Source organism: Pygocentrus nattereri, chromosome 19 (genome assembly GCF_015220715.1).
Source record: "Pygocentrus nattereri isolate fPygNat1 chromosome 19, fPygNat1.pri, whole genome shotgun sequence".
Taxonomy (NCBI): Eukaryota; Metazoa; Chordata; class Actinopteri; order Characiformes; family Serrasalmidae; genus Pygocentrus; species Pygocentrus nattereri.
Genome location: NC_051229.1, coordinates 19,737,641 through 19,752,233, shown reverse-complemented (window position 1 = coordinate 19,752,233; position 14,593 = coordinate 19,737,641). Strand labels below are relative to the sequence as shown.

Sequence of the window (14,593 nt, the reverse complement as noted above, 5' to 3'; positions counted from 1 at the left end):
ATTACGATGGTATTCATGTCTCTAGCTAGTATTCGGAAGCTTCATCCTTTTATAACCCACTAAAACTGCAGCCCAAATTTCATCAGCAAAGGCTTTTAGATAGAACAGAGATTGGTAATACATGAAAAAAGCAAATAATAAACTTTTACCTGGTTTATTTTATTAGTTTAGGAAAACTTTAAATATGTGAATGCTTTAAATTATTCATAAGAAAAATCTTCAATGCAAATTTGCGAAACGAGGCTGTTATACCATGCAGGCACAACAAGCTGAAGCCAGTCTTAAGATAAAGGTTAACATTTGAAGAGTTTCCATGTACCTTCAACCTGTTTAACACAACGCAGAGCATATTTCAGGGTGTTCAGAGTTGTTGACTTGCTGCCCTTGTTCCTCTTCTCTGCTGGCAAATGGAGCTTCAGTTCCTTTAGTGTTTTAATCAGCTCCTTCTGTGTTTTTGCTTTAGCCGACTCTTCACTACTGCAGGTGCACAGAACACAAAAACATGTCAGAGTAAAAACTTACTTGCAAAACATGTGCAGGCACCAGCATAAACTGTATATACTGGCCTAATTGTGAAGGGGGAAGCAATATTTAAATACTGAAGGGCAGTAGATCTACAGATCACTGGGACCTCAGTTCTGTAGGTCTACAGTAGGACCAGACTCAATTTCTGTAAGACAGTAGATCTACAGTAGGATTGGACCACTATTTTGTAGGGCACAACATCTACAGTTGGAACTGACCTAAATACTGTAGATCTACAATAGCAGTGGAGCTAAACGTATGTAGTCCTACAGACTACTGGTACATTGATTGTATTTTAATAGTACTGTGCAAAAATCAAAGACTAGACTTCATTAATTTAATTTCCAGTCAGGATAGCCATTAGGTACAAAATTTTTCAGGAGATATTTCTGATAGGATTACATATAGTATAGTAATCCACTTGCATAAGGAAGGGGAAAGTAAAAAGACAATGAGTGAAAAACTATAAGTTTCCAAAACTTTATTTCAAAATGTGACTAACAGATATAGAGAGAATGGAACCCCTAACAATCATAACCTAGTAAAAAAACTCTAACCATCAGACAACCTTCTTAAAGTTTCTATCTTCAAGAGATAGGAGAAAAATCAAGCTCCATTCCTGTTTTAGATCTGAAAAAATCTACAGGTGTTTTTGTCCATCCTTCCACTGTGAGAAGATTACCAAAAGCATGCATACCTGTCAAGAGGCTGTTACTGAGAAAAGTAAATCAAATCTCAAAATCACTGAACATGTTTGGATTACTTGAATTGCAAGAAGCAGAAAATGCTATCACCTTCTAAGACTGACTTTGAAGGTGTGGAAAACTGAAATATCAGGACAATAACTATATTGTATTATAGTATTTTAGTTGTTACGGTTCCTGTGTCATTTTCTATTAAATATGATTTTCCTGCTTTTTTGTTTGATGCTGAAAAATGAATAATGAATTCAATAAAATGAATAAATTAAATACAAACGGTGATCTGGCTTTTGCACAGTACTAAATGTGTGTACATATCTGTGTGTGTTTGTGTGCGTGCATTCAAACCTGCAGCCACTGGTAGAGGGGTTGTCCTGTTCAGAACTGGCACTCAGCAGACTGAAGGCATTGGAGCTGCTAGGAGGTGAGGGACTGTGGGAATTAGAGCTGCAAAACAAAACACAAAATATTTGCATTAAGGCACAAGACAATTCTGAACAAACAACACAAACTGCATCATAAGACAACAATGATTAACTTTCATCTTATAATAAGTAGACCACTAACCACAGAATGAGACTAAACCAATCATGGCTGCAGGTCATCAGGTATAAATGTGAAAATTGAGGGAGACCTTTTTTGGAGCTGTACAGTTGTTTTTGAATCCTCTGACCTTTAAAGACCACTAGACTTACGGTTTCTTATGTCAGGAAGACTGGATTCTCAGAAACAGCTTTGTTATTGCAAATGGCAGTCAAACAGACTGTAAGAAGTGATTTGCAGCTCAGCATGAATATTATAGATGACCATTTCAATTGAACTAAACAAATGAATGTATTTGGAGATTTGTTTATCAAACCAAATTAATGCAACATGGCCAACAGTTTCAGGTTCTACTTTTCAGTGCATAAGAAAACAAAAAACTGTTATAGTAACAGGGCAGTTGCAACTACACCATCTGTTTTGCACTTGTAGACATGTCTTAAGAGGTCTTAATATGCCTTCATAAGACATGTATCAAGACACCCCAAGTGCAGTCTGGGTAGTAAGTTTTCTTTTGTTTTTAACCACTGAACAGATGACATATGTCTTTTTAACAAAAAGTCAGTGTGACTTGACTATTTGTTCCTCCCTCAGGCACTCAATTACATAACCCTTGTATTTCCCTCTATTTCTCTTTCTGTATATTTCATTAAAAAAAGAACCCCATTAAGAACTGTGTACAAATGGTTCTCAGGGTCTTACTGGGCTGTTCCGTGCTGGTTTTGAGAATGTCTAACAATTTTGAAAAGTAGGAATTTAAAGGGGAATTATTCAATATATCTGTACAATTAAATGCTTAAAATACAAACAAAGTCAGAGTGATTTGAGGTGACATTTTCTATTTTAAAGAAACTTAGTGCGTCTCAGATGCATCAGTTCTAGCTGAATGCTATTACAGCGAAGAGAAAGAGAAATCAAACGAAAAGAACTCTTTAAGTATTCAAAACTCTTAAGGAGATAAAAGTAAAATATGCAAGTAAGCTGATAGAATGTATAAGTCATTTGACATAAAGACAGCTAAAGCTGTGGTCCAATCCATCCAAAAAGTCTGTTCTGACTATAGACAAACTAAGCCATGGTTCAGTTTGATCTGGACCAAGACCTCTTTTGGGCCAATTTTATCTGTTGTGTGAACGTAGCCTTAAACTGATTTTTCTCTCTCTTACTATATAAATATTAATACTTGTTCTGCCTTTATTCTGACAGGTAGCACTTATATTCTTCCAAGAATGTGCCTGGTGATGCATGGAGTGTGACTGATTTAATGGATTCAATGATTGGAAGAAACAAATGTAACTGTCAAAGTTATATATAACATTATACATGGTGTTATCCAATAGTGCATTTAATCAATAATTCTCTCTCCATGAGTCACCCCAAACGGCAAGCAAATTTTGGTCCGTTGGCTTGGTAAGGTCAGCACCCCACTGACTGTTTGCTACTGCTAGACCACCCTCAGACCATCCAGATTACTGCATACAAGCATACTGCATACAAGCGCTACCTATTTTTAAACTCAAACAGATTATAAATGCACAGAGACTTATTTTAGAAAATAAACTTGCACAAATTTTACAAACAACTGAGAGAAAAAAAATAATCATAAGGCCTGATGTAAAATTATGTTATAGAAAATAACATCATACTGACAATTATTTACTAAATTAATTTACAAATTATGACTAAAGAAAGAAAAGAAGGATACAAAGGTAAATTGGGCTGTGTGTAGAAAAATTTGTGATGATACATGAAATTTTGTCTAGTACTCTGCTTAACCACTGGTGGACTGCCCAGAAAATGCTGAGCAAAACACTAGTGGACCACCAGTTCTGCCATCAGAGAGCTGCCAGTGGTCCACTGTTCTCTCGCTATCAAGGACAGGACATGTTGCCACACGAAAATATAACCTACTTAGAACAAGAGTGCTGCGTCCTTGGCAATTCACTATGTGGGAGAATAGGACAAGCTGCCGTTGCAGATGAGTATTAGGGGACTTCACCACTACAGCTCTCTGAGTGCGTGAGCATGTGTCTGAGTCACTGCTGTGTCCTCTCAGCTTAGCGCTGTAAGTACTAGAGAAAGCCCCTATCCAGGTGCAGGTGACATTTTAGGCTCCTCGAAGGCCACATGTATGTGTATAAATAGTCTCCAAAGGAGCTTAGAATAGAAAACATGTCAATAAATAGCATCTCTAAGCGCTTAGTGTGGACTAATTATATAAACTAAACCTGTCTTTAGCCAGCTGGGACTGTGTCTGTATGCTATTGATACAATAGGTTAATGTTGCAGGCTAATTAAATCTAGAGATAAGATGTTAAGTTCTGTCCTGCTGCTGCATGTGGAGTAGCCCAGAATGTCTTCACAATCTGAGGCTGGGAGACTTCTCAGACAGAAGCTCAAGGAAGAGCATTTACAGGTTCTTCGATTTGCTGGAGTGTCTGTTTGGCCAAACACTCTTTGCTTCTTTGTTTTTACTGATACCAGGTGGTGTTCAGGTAATCAGCTCTAAACACAAGACATATTTTCTTAAGAAAGACCTGCATATTTTCTTAATAATGTCCAGGTGAGAGATGGGGGTGCTAGGTACGCAAGACACATGAAGTCAGCAAATGGGAGCTACACTTAAAGTTAGAATTTCCACAGTTTAAAAAGTGTAGCTCCCTAGAGGTGTAGACACTTAACTTATTAAAAATGACATGCGGAGACTGAGACAGATGTGATACAAAGGGTCCTAAGAGTGTTAAAGTATATTTATTCTTTTTTTTTTTTTGGAAAATAGCTGGGGATAGTGGGCTGGGAATGTGAAACATGATATTACTGGTTATTATTTTTTTCCCCCAGCCTGTCTGGTGCATGGGGAGATAATTAAACATCAAAAGACATTTTAGAAATGGGTAAACATAATTTAATTGTGAACAGAATTCTAGGAAAACAAGAATTTTGTCTTTTGGGCTTAATACCATTAGTCACTATCCATCCATAAAAAAAACATTATATATATTTCTGTGTGTGTGTGTGTGTGTGTGTGTGTGTGTGTGTGTGTGTGTGTGTGTGTGTGTGTGTGTGTAGGCACCAATGACCAAGAAAGCAAATGAGACAGAGAGCAAAATGAGAAGCATAGAGAAAAAGGAAAGAGAGAAAAGGCTTGGGAAGGACATGAACTACAAAGAAAACTCAATACAGGGACATAAACACAAATGCGGAAAGGGGATTGTGGAGAAAAATAGGAGACTGTGAGGAGACTCATCTCATGCACTCATACACAAACAGCACGTTGGCATGGAAATATGAGTGCGTGGGTAGGGAAAGTTTCCTGCCTGACGATGGGAGGCATCAATCAGTCAGAGATTAGAGAGGATTACAGTCTTTTAGTCTCTGATCAAACATGTATTAGCTTTTCTCATCCCGGAATATTAGCCAACTTAATAATAATAATAACGAGGTAGTTATTAGCCATGATTTATTCATGAATCAACATGCACTGACTGGTCACTTCATTAAAACCACCTCTTCTATACTCATTGTCCAGCTCCATTTACCATATCGGAGCACTTTGTAATTCTGCTTTTACAGACTGTAGTCCATCTGGTTCTCTGCATACTTTGTTAGCTCTCTAGTGGTCAGGACCTCTACAGGACAACCACAGATCAGTGCTGAGCATGATCCTCCACCCAAATAATGCCTGCTCTGTGGTGGTCCTGACCATTAAAGAAAAGACTGAAAAAAGGGCTAACATAGTACAAAACTGCTGAAATGCTAACATGGCAAATAGACTGGATGCAGATAAATCCAACAATTAGCACAACCAAGCTTGTTGCCATTCACTGTTAGGCCCATCACCAATTTTGAAAACAGCAGTAGTTCATTTGTTTCTAGTTACATTTTCTCTCAGAGAATTTCTCACTATGTGAAGGCTGAAAAACTGCTCTGTTTAATTAAGAATTTAGTTATGTAAGATGATCTAAAATGGCTACTAAAGACTGACTATAGAAAACAGCAGAAGCTAACAAGGGCACACCTGTTTCCATTTACTTTTAGCCATTTTTTGTTTTCTATGGTCAGTCTTTATTAGCCATGTTAGCATCTTACATAACACATCCTCTTAAGCAAACAGCAATTTTTCAGCCTTCATAGAGCGATTCTCAGAGAAATTTTAATTATAAACAAATTAACTACTGCTGTTTTCAATATTACAAATAATGGTCAGACGTCCTTTGAAGCATTTCATAACTCTGACTGGGTGGCAACAGAAAGTAAAAAGAGAAACCTTGACCTAAAAATGACCCATAACTCGCTTTTGAGTGTGTTGCGTGTGAACCCTTATCTAATGGTCATGATGTTTATGATGGAACCTCAAAATGTCTCAAGAGCTTCTATTATTAGACCTTCTTGAAGTCCTGAAAAGCAGAACTAAACTAGAGCTCTCTACAGTCTCAGCAGGATAAGTGGGGATGGAGAGGACTAACAGACAAACAGCAACTGTTGCTGACGGGTTTGGAGATGTGCTGTCTCTGAGTGAGCTCAGCCTGCGTCATGCGGCATGGCAGGTGACTATTACTTCAGTCCGACAGCCAGTGAGGCTACAATCAACATCCAGCTCTAACACATGTCCTCTTCTAACCATCTTCAATTAATTATAAAGACTTAAAAGAATGTAAATAAATATGGGGTGTCACTGAAATAGAGAAGAGGTCTTTGTAAAGGACGAGATGCCTGTTTGACAATTTAAAATTGCTCTGTGTGTGATGAGATATGCAAGGCAGGGCTATGTCCTGAATCTGGTAAGATGTGGCTCAATGATTAGGGTTTATATTAATGTTTATGCGTTTATGGTCATTTGTGTGTAATTGTGTAAAATAAGGCAATATTAAGAGTATCTTTGAATGCTGTTTTGATGTAAGTAGCTGTTAGTATTTCATTAGTTTAATTTAGTGAATGATATTTTTGTAATGTTGTACTGTTGCTATTTGTCCAAAGGAGATGCTAGCTACATTTCTGTTTGCACAGAAATCAAGGTCTGCCCTCGTGGCACATACAGTCAGAGACACACATTTATAATAATAATAATAATGATGATAATAATGATAACAATAATGATTCATCATGAAATGCAACAATTTCATAAATCATCTAATTTTATGTCCACATTGTGCAGCACTACAACCTGTCCCAAGCAATTACACCCTACATCCTACATACACTGGATATAAAAACTGTTAACATTAAAAACTATGCTGACAAACAATCTTGGCCCTTTTACTGCATCATGAAAATAAACAACAAAAAGAAAGTCTTTGACCCATAAGACTTCAAATGTTTTTTTCTTTTTTGACAACTGAAATCCAAGAAACACCTGCAAAAAAGTATAATAAAATAACTAAAGGGTGAGTCCAAAGTCAGGAACAAATACCTACGACTCTTGATGTTAAATTGATCTCATTATTACCATCACGTCTTAGACCAATAGTTGGAACTATGACATATGTTATTCACTGGTCTAATGCATGTAAGTAGTGATGAGACCATGCCATTTGGGTAGTCCTACATTCCAGACTTCTGTGTTTTTTGAGATTGTTATTTATCCTGGTTGGCAACTGCCTGCTTAGACGCAATACAGATGTTTGACTGCTGTTGTTTTGTGTGATGTGTAGAGATAAGTGACTAAAACGTACGCAGGAAACAACATGGCATGTGGAAATGTGGGTTCATTCATTCATTACTAGCAACTAAAGTCTTCAAAGAAAACTCTTCAGTAACTTTATAATGTATTCTTTTAATAATTCAGCAGCTATGTTTTGCTCTGAAAAACTGGTCAGGTGCAAAGTGCACAATTGCTTGCAAAAGTTTGTTTCCCTTTTAACAGATTAAGTATGGTGCACAGAAGTGAACTTTTGGATACCCAATCAGAATGCAGCTGACAAAATCCTGATAATTGTAGCTCAGTGTGCAATAGACATCAGATGCTCCATGTAGAAGTGGGTGGAGAAAACATAGTAGCTATAATGTTATTACCTCTTGTTGCTCCCTGACGATTCCAACAGGGCTGAGTCTTTGCTGTTGCCATTGGAACTTCCAGTTGACTCGTTGCCATGTGACTCATTTCCATGAGATTCGTTACCGTGCGACTCGTTACCGTGCGATTCAGTCCCACTTCCACTGGACCCGCTACTCTTCATCTCAACATCCTCGTGCAAGGAGTGCGCCATCTTATGGTCACTGTGAGGTGATGCAGGAGGGTCCTGACTGCTGCTATCACTGCCCTCTGAGGCCAAGCCTAGCTCACCACCCTCTGCGAAACCGCTCATTCGACGAAGTGTAGCCATGGAACTACAGCCAGCTGCCTGGTCCTGCCCCTCCAGAGAGGAGAACAGGTATTGTTTGGAATCCAAGTCTTCAGACATGGAGAGAGACTACTTGCATTAATGTAGAGGTCAAGAAAATCAGCCCATCTTCACAGAGAAGACTTGAAGAGAGTGAATCAAATCAACCTGGATTAAATCTAAAGAAAACACAAAGAAACAAATAGAAATATAAGTCACGTAGAGGAAAAGCTGGAACTTCAAAAATACATGTAATATAGTGTAATATAAAGCCCAATGTTGAGTCCCTTTTCCAGATGAAAGTATGCCATACTATCTCAGAAACAACATAAGGAAGTCTATTTAAAATTACTTAACACATCTCTGTGGTTTGAGGTACAGTAAGTGTGATGATTTAGATACACAGTTTGCACGATGGTACAGAGTGGCTATAAGCTTCCTTTAATTGTTAACTACATTAGGCTGTAGTTCAAAACTAAAGAAACAAATGTGTGTTGGCTGATCAACTACATTTGGAGTAAGCAGGGCATTGTCTAAATCTGAGTACTGGTCAAAATATGACTGCAAGGATAAGTTCGAAAACTGATACTTTCATCAAAAACAAGACTTACAGACATCAGAGCTACAACAGTAACATTTCACCTGCATCAGGGATTACATCCCCAAACATGTTAATCCTTTTTCACAGTGGCCATTCAACGGTTTGCAGGTCACTCAGTTGAACTATTCTTTTTTTTTTCTTCAACAATTCTGTAGAATATATGTTGACTGAAGGGTCAATGATTTACATAACCACAAGCAAACTGGATTCCTTTTGTATTGTGAGTGAACAATCCAACATTTATGAAAGTGTTTTATTGTGTAAGTACTATTTGTTTACTGTGTCAGTTGTACACAGGTTTGTTTAAGTAAAGAAAGCAGCAGATGTGTTGTCTGTTGTTGCACACGTTGTACATGTTGTTGTGTTATCTCAGCACAGCTGTCTTTGTGAAGAGACATCAACTGTTTTCACAGTAGGGGGTTCTCACCCTCCTCTTTCACTCTTCATTGCTTGCTAGCAGTTAAACACTGCCTCCCAACATTTCACACACACAGAGCCAACAGTGTCCTATATAATCTGATAATGGGGAAAATATTGCACTTTGATTATATTAAATAAATATATCTGAATAATTTGCCAGCAAAGTGGCCATAAGGGGCCTACAAAACAGGCTACATCAGTGTTCCCCAAGACATATTATGAAATCTTTAAGTAAGGTTTCATAATGTGTCTTGGGGAACACTGACAGGTACACAAATCCATAAATACTCCTTAGTTACCATTGCTGTAGAACACAGGTCAGTAGCACAAAAACCTATTCATATCTGTTTTATTTTATTTTATTTCACTGGGTATAAAACATTAAGAAATGAATGCTATATCTACAAAGACTTAAGTCTTTATGTTCAAAGCAAGATCTGAAAGGGCAGTGTCTGTCTGGTGCCCTTCTTAAAACAGGAGCTCACAGAGCTAGAACATCAAAGCTAGTCCGTTTAGCTTAGCTCTGGGCAACGGTCTCGGGGATAGCCTCTGCTCTGTCTGCTCAAGGACCACCATCTGTGCCTTCAAAAGGTGTCCGACCCTGCGGTCCAGCCTCTGTAGCTGTATACTCTGCCCTTTAGCCTTGCTGGGGGCCTCTCCACAGGTTCTACTGGCTTGCAGGCCAGACAGATCTCACTTTTCATCTCCCAGGGGCACTTCTGCCCCTTTTAAAAAAAATCCTCCTTGCCCTACTCTCTCACGAGACATAAAAAGACCTGAATCAACAGGTTTAGACTGGTTTGATCTGCTGATGTTTCTTGTAGGTGTTCTGGGGTTTCCTGCAGATCCGTTTTAGAGCCTTTTGCTTATACAGCAACTAGGACTATGACATGGTTAAAAGGATTGAGATGTTCTCACACTTCCAGAGTCATACAGAGAAAATGCATTAAAAAGCCTTAAATATAAATATATTGCATTAAATATACTCCAGAAGAGATCATTTGTATCTAGTCAGTAACATTTGGCAAAGCTACAAACAACAACAAAGACTTGGCTGGTCATATAACACATTCTCAGTCACTCCTACTGAAATGAACAGGCTACAACTAGGTCAGCAATGCAAGCGGAAGCCTACAAACTAAACTTTGGAGTTGCTGCCAATGGTTGCACCTGATTCTCTTTGGTAGTCTTCTACAATGCCCTAGTGATAGGATTAACTAATCCTGAATTAAGTATAACAACCAGGTCTTTGGTTCAAACAGATTTAATTAACCAAGGTTTCCTGGCCAGGACCCAAGCTCAGACAAATTAAGGAAAGGCACCTTCAGTGCCTTCACTTTTCTTAAGGCTCAGTTTGTGGCTCACTGCCATTCCAAAAGGAAGCATCAAATCCAACTGTGGGACAAGGGGACATGAGCCCCAAGTTCTGGACTATGTACTATCTTGCATAGATTTTAGGAAGAGATAGATTTGCAGATTTTTATATCTGATTCCAATCAGCAAAATAAATTCACTGACTGACAGATTCAATTAACACTTCACAACATTAAATGAAATGCTTAAAGATGTTCTTATAACTTAAGAAAAAAAAGTCTTCCCTTTTGAATCTAGGTCAAGATAAGGTAGACAGCTCAAAATTCTCCATATCATACTTTGGGTTTAATGTTTGGGGCCGATCAAGACATGTTCCTTTCTCACCAATTCTCTACTGATATCACACTAAATTAAAAGCTCGAGTTGAAAGAGAAGCAATCCAGTCATTTACACAATTAAACATCCTTAGAAACAAGTCTTCAAATACCAAAGGACTCACTTGCCCCCGTGGCCAGTTCACGTGAATGGTACTTATTTGTAGAGAGATAAGGCACAGCAGCCTCTGTAGTTCAAACAATATAGAAAGTGATTATTACAATAACGGAAGATTTGGCAGTGTTTCTGGCCAAAATCCAGAGTAACCTAGTAACCTAGAGAGCAAAGTCACAGCAATCACTTGACATCAGGGTTCTTAAACTCCAGTCCTGAAAGGCCATTGCAATGCACATATTTCGTAACTCACAACTCACTATTAAAAAAGGTTCCTTAATAAGTCTTGGCCTTCACATTATGTTGATGTTCTTTAAAATTTAAAATGGTTCTCCTTCACAAACGTGGTGCTCAAACAAAAAGCCTTTGAAGGGTTCTTTCAGGAAAAGTATTTTTTCTATGGCACCAAGAAACCTTTTAGGCTGTTATCGTCATATTGTCTCCTTATAGGATTTAAGGTTGATCATTTAAACCTCCTGCTCAGGTGTTAAATTAGAATTGCTTGCACAGCTAAATGATGGAAATCATGACTCAGATGTGACGTGTTTTACAGGAACAGTATCTGTTAGATAAAAATCTGTCAAAAAAATGTAATATTGTGAGCATAATCTGATTATTTAAGTACCTACCCCCATTAGCCACATAAACATTTCAGAGTCTTTGATGTTTTTGTAGTTTGAGTCACCAGAACTTATGAAAGTGTCAGTACTTATTGCAGCAGTGTTGCATCAAAGCTATAGTCTGAAAATAAGTGGCAGACTTCACAAAAAGGAAATGGACTTTTGAGTAATCTCAAATCTGACCCTATTTCAGATCAGTTGGACAATAATATGGGCTGACCTGAATATTATTATGGTTAAAATAACAACAACATTTAAAATACATCTAATGATAACATGTTGCTCTCTCTGGTCTCCCTACTCTCAATCTCTCCAAAACTCAAAAAACAAGGTTTTCTTCCCCAAAAGCAAAGCATGGTTTACTGAGCAGGCTCTTTTTTTTTAAATAAAGAAAACAAGTTTAAATGGTGAAAAAGTGCCACACATCTGGCTATGTCCTGTAATTGAATTGCTTGACACCTGTATATCCCAGCACAGACTAAAGATGGGCTTAAGTGCTTCCGGTGTACACAACCAGCCAGGCTACTTCTGTGGTGAATGCTACCTTAAGGTCAATAGAAGAACACTGCTCTTTAATGTGATTACAGCCAGCACATCTATGTTACAACAGCTGGGTAAAGCAATAATGGAGAAATAAGATTAAGAACAATGGAACCCCGCATGAGCCACAAAGCCTGGTATACGTTTCTCATTCTTACTTAAACTGGCATGAATGGTCAATAAAGTGTCAGCTACAGGTTATATATGTGTACACGTTAAAGTATGTCATGCTACACTTTTCTAAGAATATTGCTTCTTAAACAGTGAACAATGATAAATATGATATGATGAAAAAACATACAAAGACTGAAAACAAAAAGGCTTACAGTAACAAAAATATTGCATAGTAACAAATTGGTAACAAGTCCATTATGTCATCATCTTTTCAAATGTTAGATTTTTTCCTGTTTCTTCTTTAATAATAGTATATAATTTTATTCTTAAATAAAATTGTGCCTGGTTAGAAAGCCAGTTTGCTTGAAAGGTAACGGATACAGGATTGCAGATAAGAAAATTCACTTGAGTTAGCAGCTCATTTTGGTTCACGCTATGTTCATATAGGTCAGGGGTGCACAACTCTTATTTAACTGCTCAAACACACCTAATGCAAATGATCATCTAACTGTCAGGTTTATTGGGTGAATTTGAATGAGGAAACTATCAAACTGTACTAGACACCTGCCCTCGAGGGCCGGAGTTGTACACCACTGATCTAGTTGAACGTTAACTTTAAGAATTTGCAAATGCCAATGCATAACCCAACAGAAAACAAGCTGCGGAAAAAGAAAAAAAAAAAAAACAGTAAATGGAAAAACTGCTCCTCAGCCAACATAATGTCGCTCACAACTGCAAAAAGAATGACCAACATCCTAGCCAAGGTAGCCAACATTATCTGTACGAATAATATGTTTCCTCGAAAACCACCTCATGCTGATGTGTATGTTTAGGAAAAATTCTAAATTTTTTGGGGATACTAGATTTGTTCGAAAAGCAACGACATGTAATGTAGCATTATTCAACAGGCAGATTAATAATAATAATAATAATAATAATAATAATGATAATGATAATAATGATAAATTATACAACATCAAATGCCATCAATGCCATGTGTCATTGTTTACTATCAACTAAATAATCCTGCCAATCAACTTAGTACAGTGTTTTATAACTAAGTATCAAGTTAGAGACATTTATGTAATTGAATGTGGAGCCATAATGTGAGCACACACACACACACACACCACTGTCTGCCTTTACATAAGGACTTGCATAATTTCAAAGTAAGATCTCATAAGAAAGTTAACTTTGTCCTAAAGTGAACTTATTTATACATTAAAATACCATTAAGCCAAAAACTGACATTCAGAACAACATATTGAATGCACTTAAGCATGTTCAGTACACAAATAATATTCTCTGACTTTCCAAGGTGTTGCATAAGTACCTGATGGGACTGTTACAGTAGCAGATTACTTTAGAAGAAGACTGTTGTGTGGCAAACCATGCAGTCATTTCATACTTTTAGCCCATATAATATGTACTTGGCCAATTCACATGCTAACTTAGGTATATGGACAAGATTAATGAAGTCAAAACACAATCTGTACTTAAACAGAGTTTTGAACTACAAGCAAGTGTACAGACAGGTAACGACCCTCTTCCCTGGTTAGCCTTATGTTACCACATGCTGTGGGTTTATGTGCCCAGAACAATGGCCTGCTTTTATAAAACAACAAATGAGACCTTTTTGGTAATTGAGGCTTATTGAGTCTGCTGAGCCACAGCTGCATTATGAAACTTTTCATGGAAGACACTTTTAAATCACAAGGCAGTTACATAGACAGTGTCCCATTTCACCCATTATTAAATGTGAATGTTTCAGACAAAACAAACAAACAAACAAACAAACAAAGCCACTGCAATGGAATCAGAAAATTAATCTCAATATGAACCCAAAACATACCCAAAAGCCTCTATTACAAAACCAGCTTGAAATTTAGATTTGCAAATTAAGAGTACTACTATTACTACTGTGTGCAATTTAGTTGTGCACACCTTTAAAGAAAGAATGTGCACAGGTATTCGAGTGCTGATCAGCTGTCTGAGGGACCAGTCTTTAAATACACAAGTCATTTCTAAGTTATTCATTTCATTTTATCTCAGAGAAATAGAATAAAAATACAAATGAATAGGTATGTTTGTGAGCATAAGTAAGTATGTATATTATGTTACACTTTGCTACAATTAATCATATACGTATTGCAAAGGACACACTAAGGACGTAACAGAGAAGGCACAGTTTGCACAGCCTAACTGGGCTAACTACTCTAGCTGGTATGAGCCAAGTCCAGAAACAGAACTTAAATCTCTGACAAACTAACATTCTGGCACATCATCCACCTGTAAGAAGGAAATAAGTCTTCATCACCCTCCAGTGTTGCACTAGTTAGCTCTGTTAGCTCATTAGCTCACCTGAAGAGGCAGCCTCATTTACTCATCCAACACAAACATCTACCA

At 37.5% G+C, this 14,593-nt stretch overlaps 1 protein-coding gene across 6 annotated transcripts in view; it reads right to left on the bottom strand.

Moving 5' to 3' along the window:
• The window catches only part of per2 (period circadian clock 2), a 46,583-nt gene that overhangs the window by 25,761 nt on the left and 6,229 nt on the right, over positions 1–14,593 (bottom strand). For all 6 annotated transcript variants that reach the window (XM_017718511.2, XM_017718508.2, XM_017718510.2 and 3 more), the window contains exons 2-4: positions 7,782–8,268; positions 1,575–1,673; positions 320–477 (exon numbers count right to left, since the gene is read on the bottom strand). In XM_017718511.2, the coding sequence (XP_017574000.2) occupies positions 320–477; positions 1,575–1,673; positions 7,782–8,170 (646 nt within the window). In that variant the 5' untranslated portion in view covers positions 8,171–8,268. The remainder of the gene's footprint in view (positions 1–319; positions 478–1,574; positions 1,674–7,781; positions 8,269–14,593) is intronic.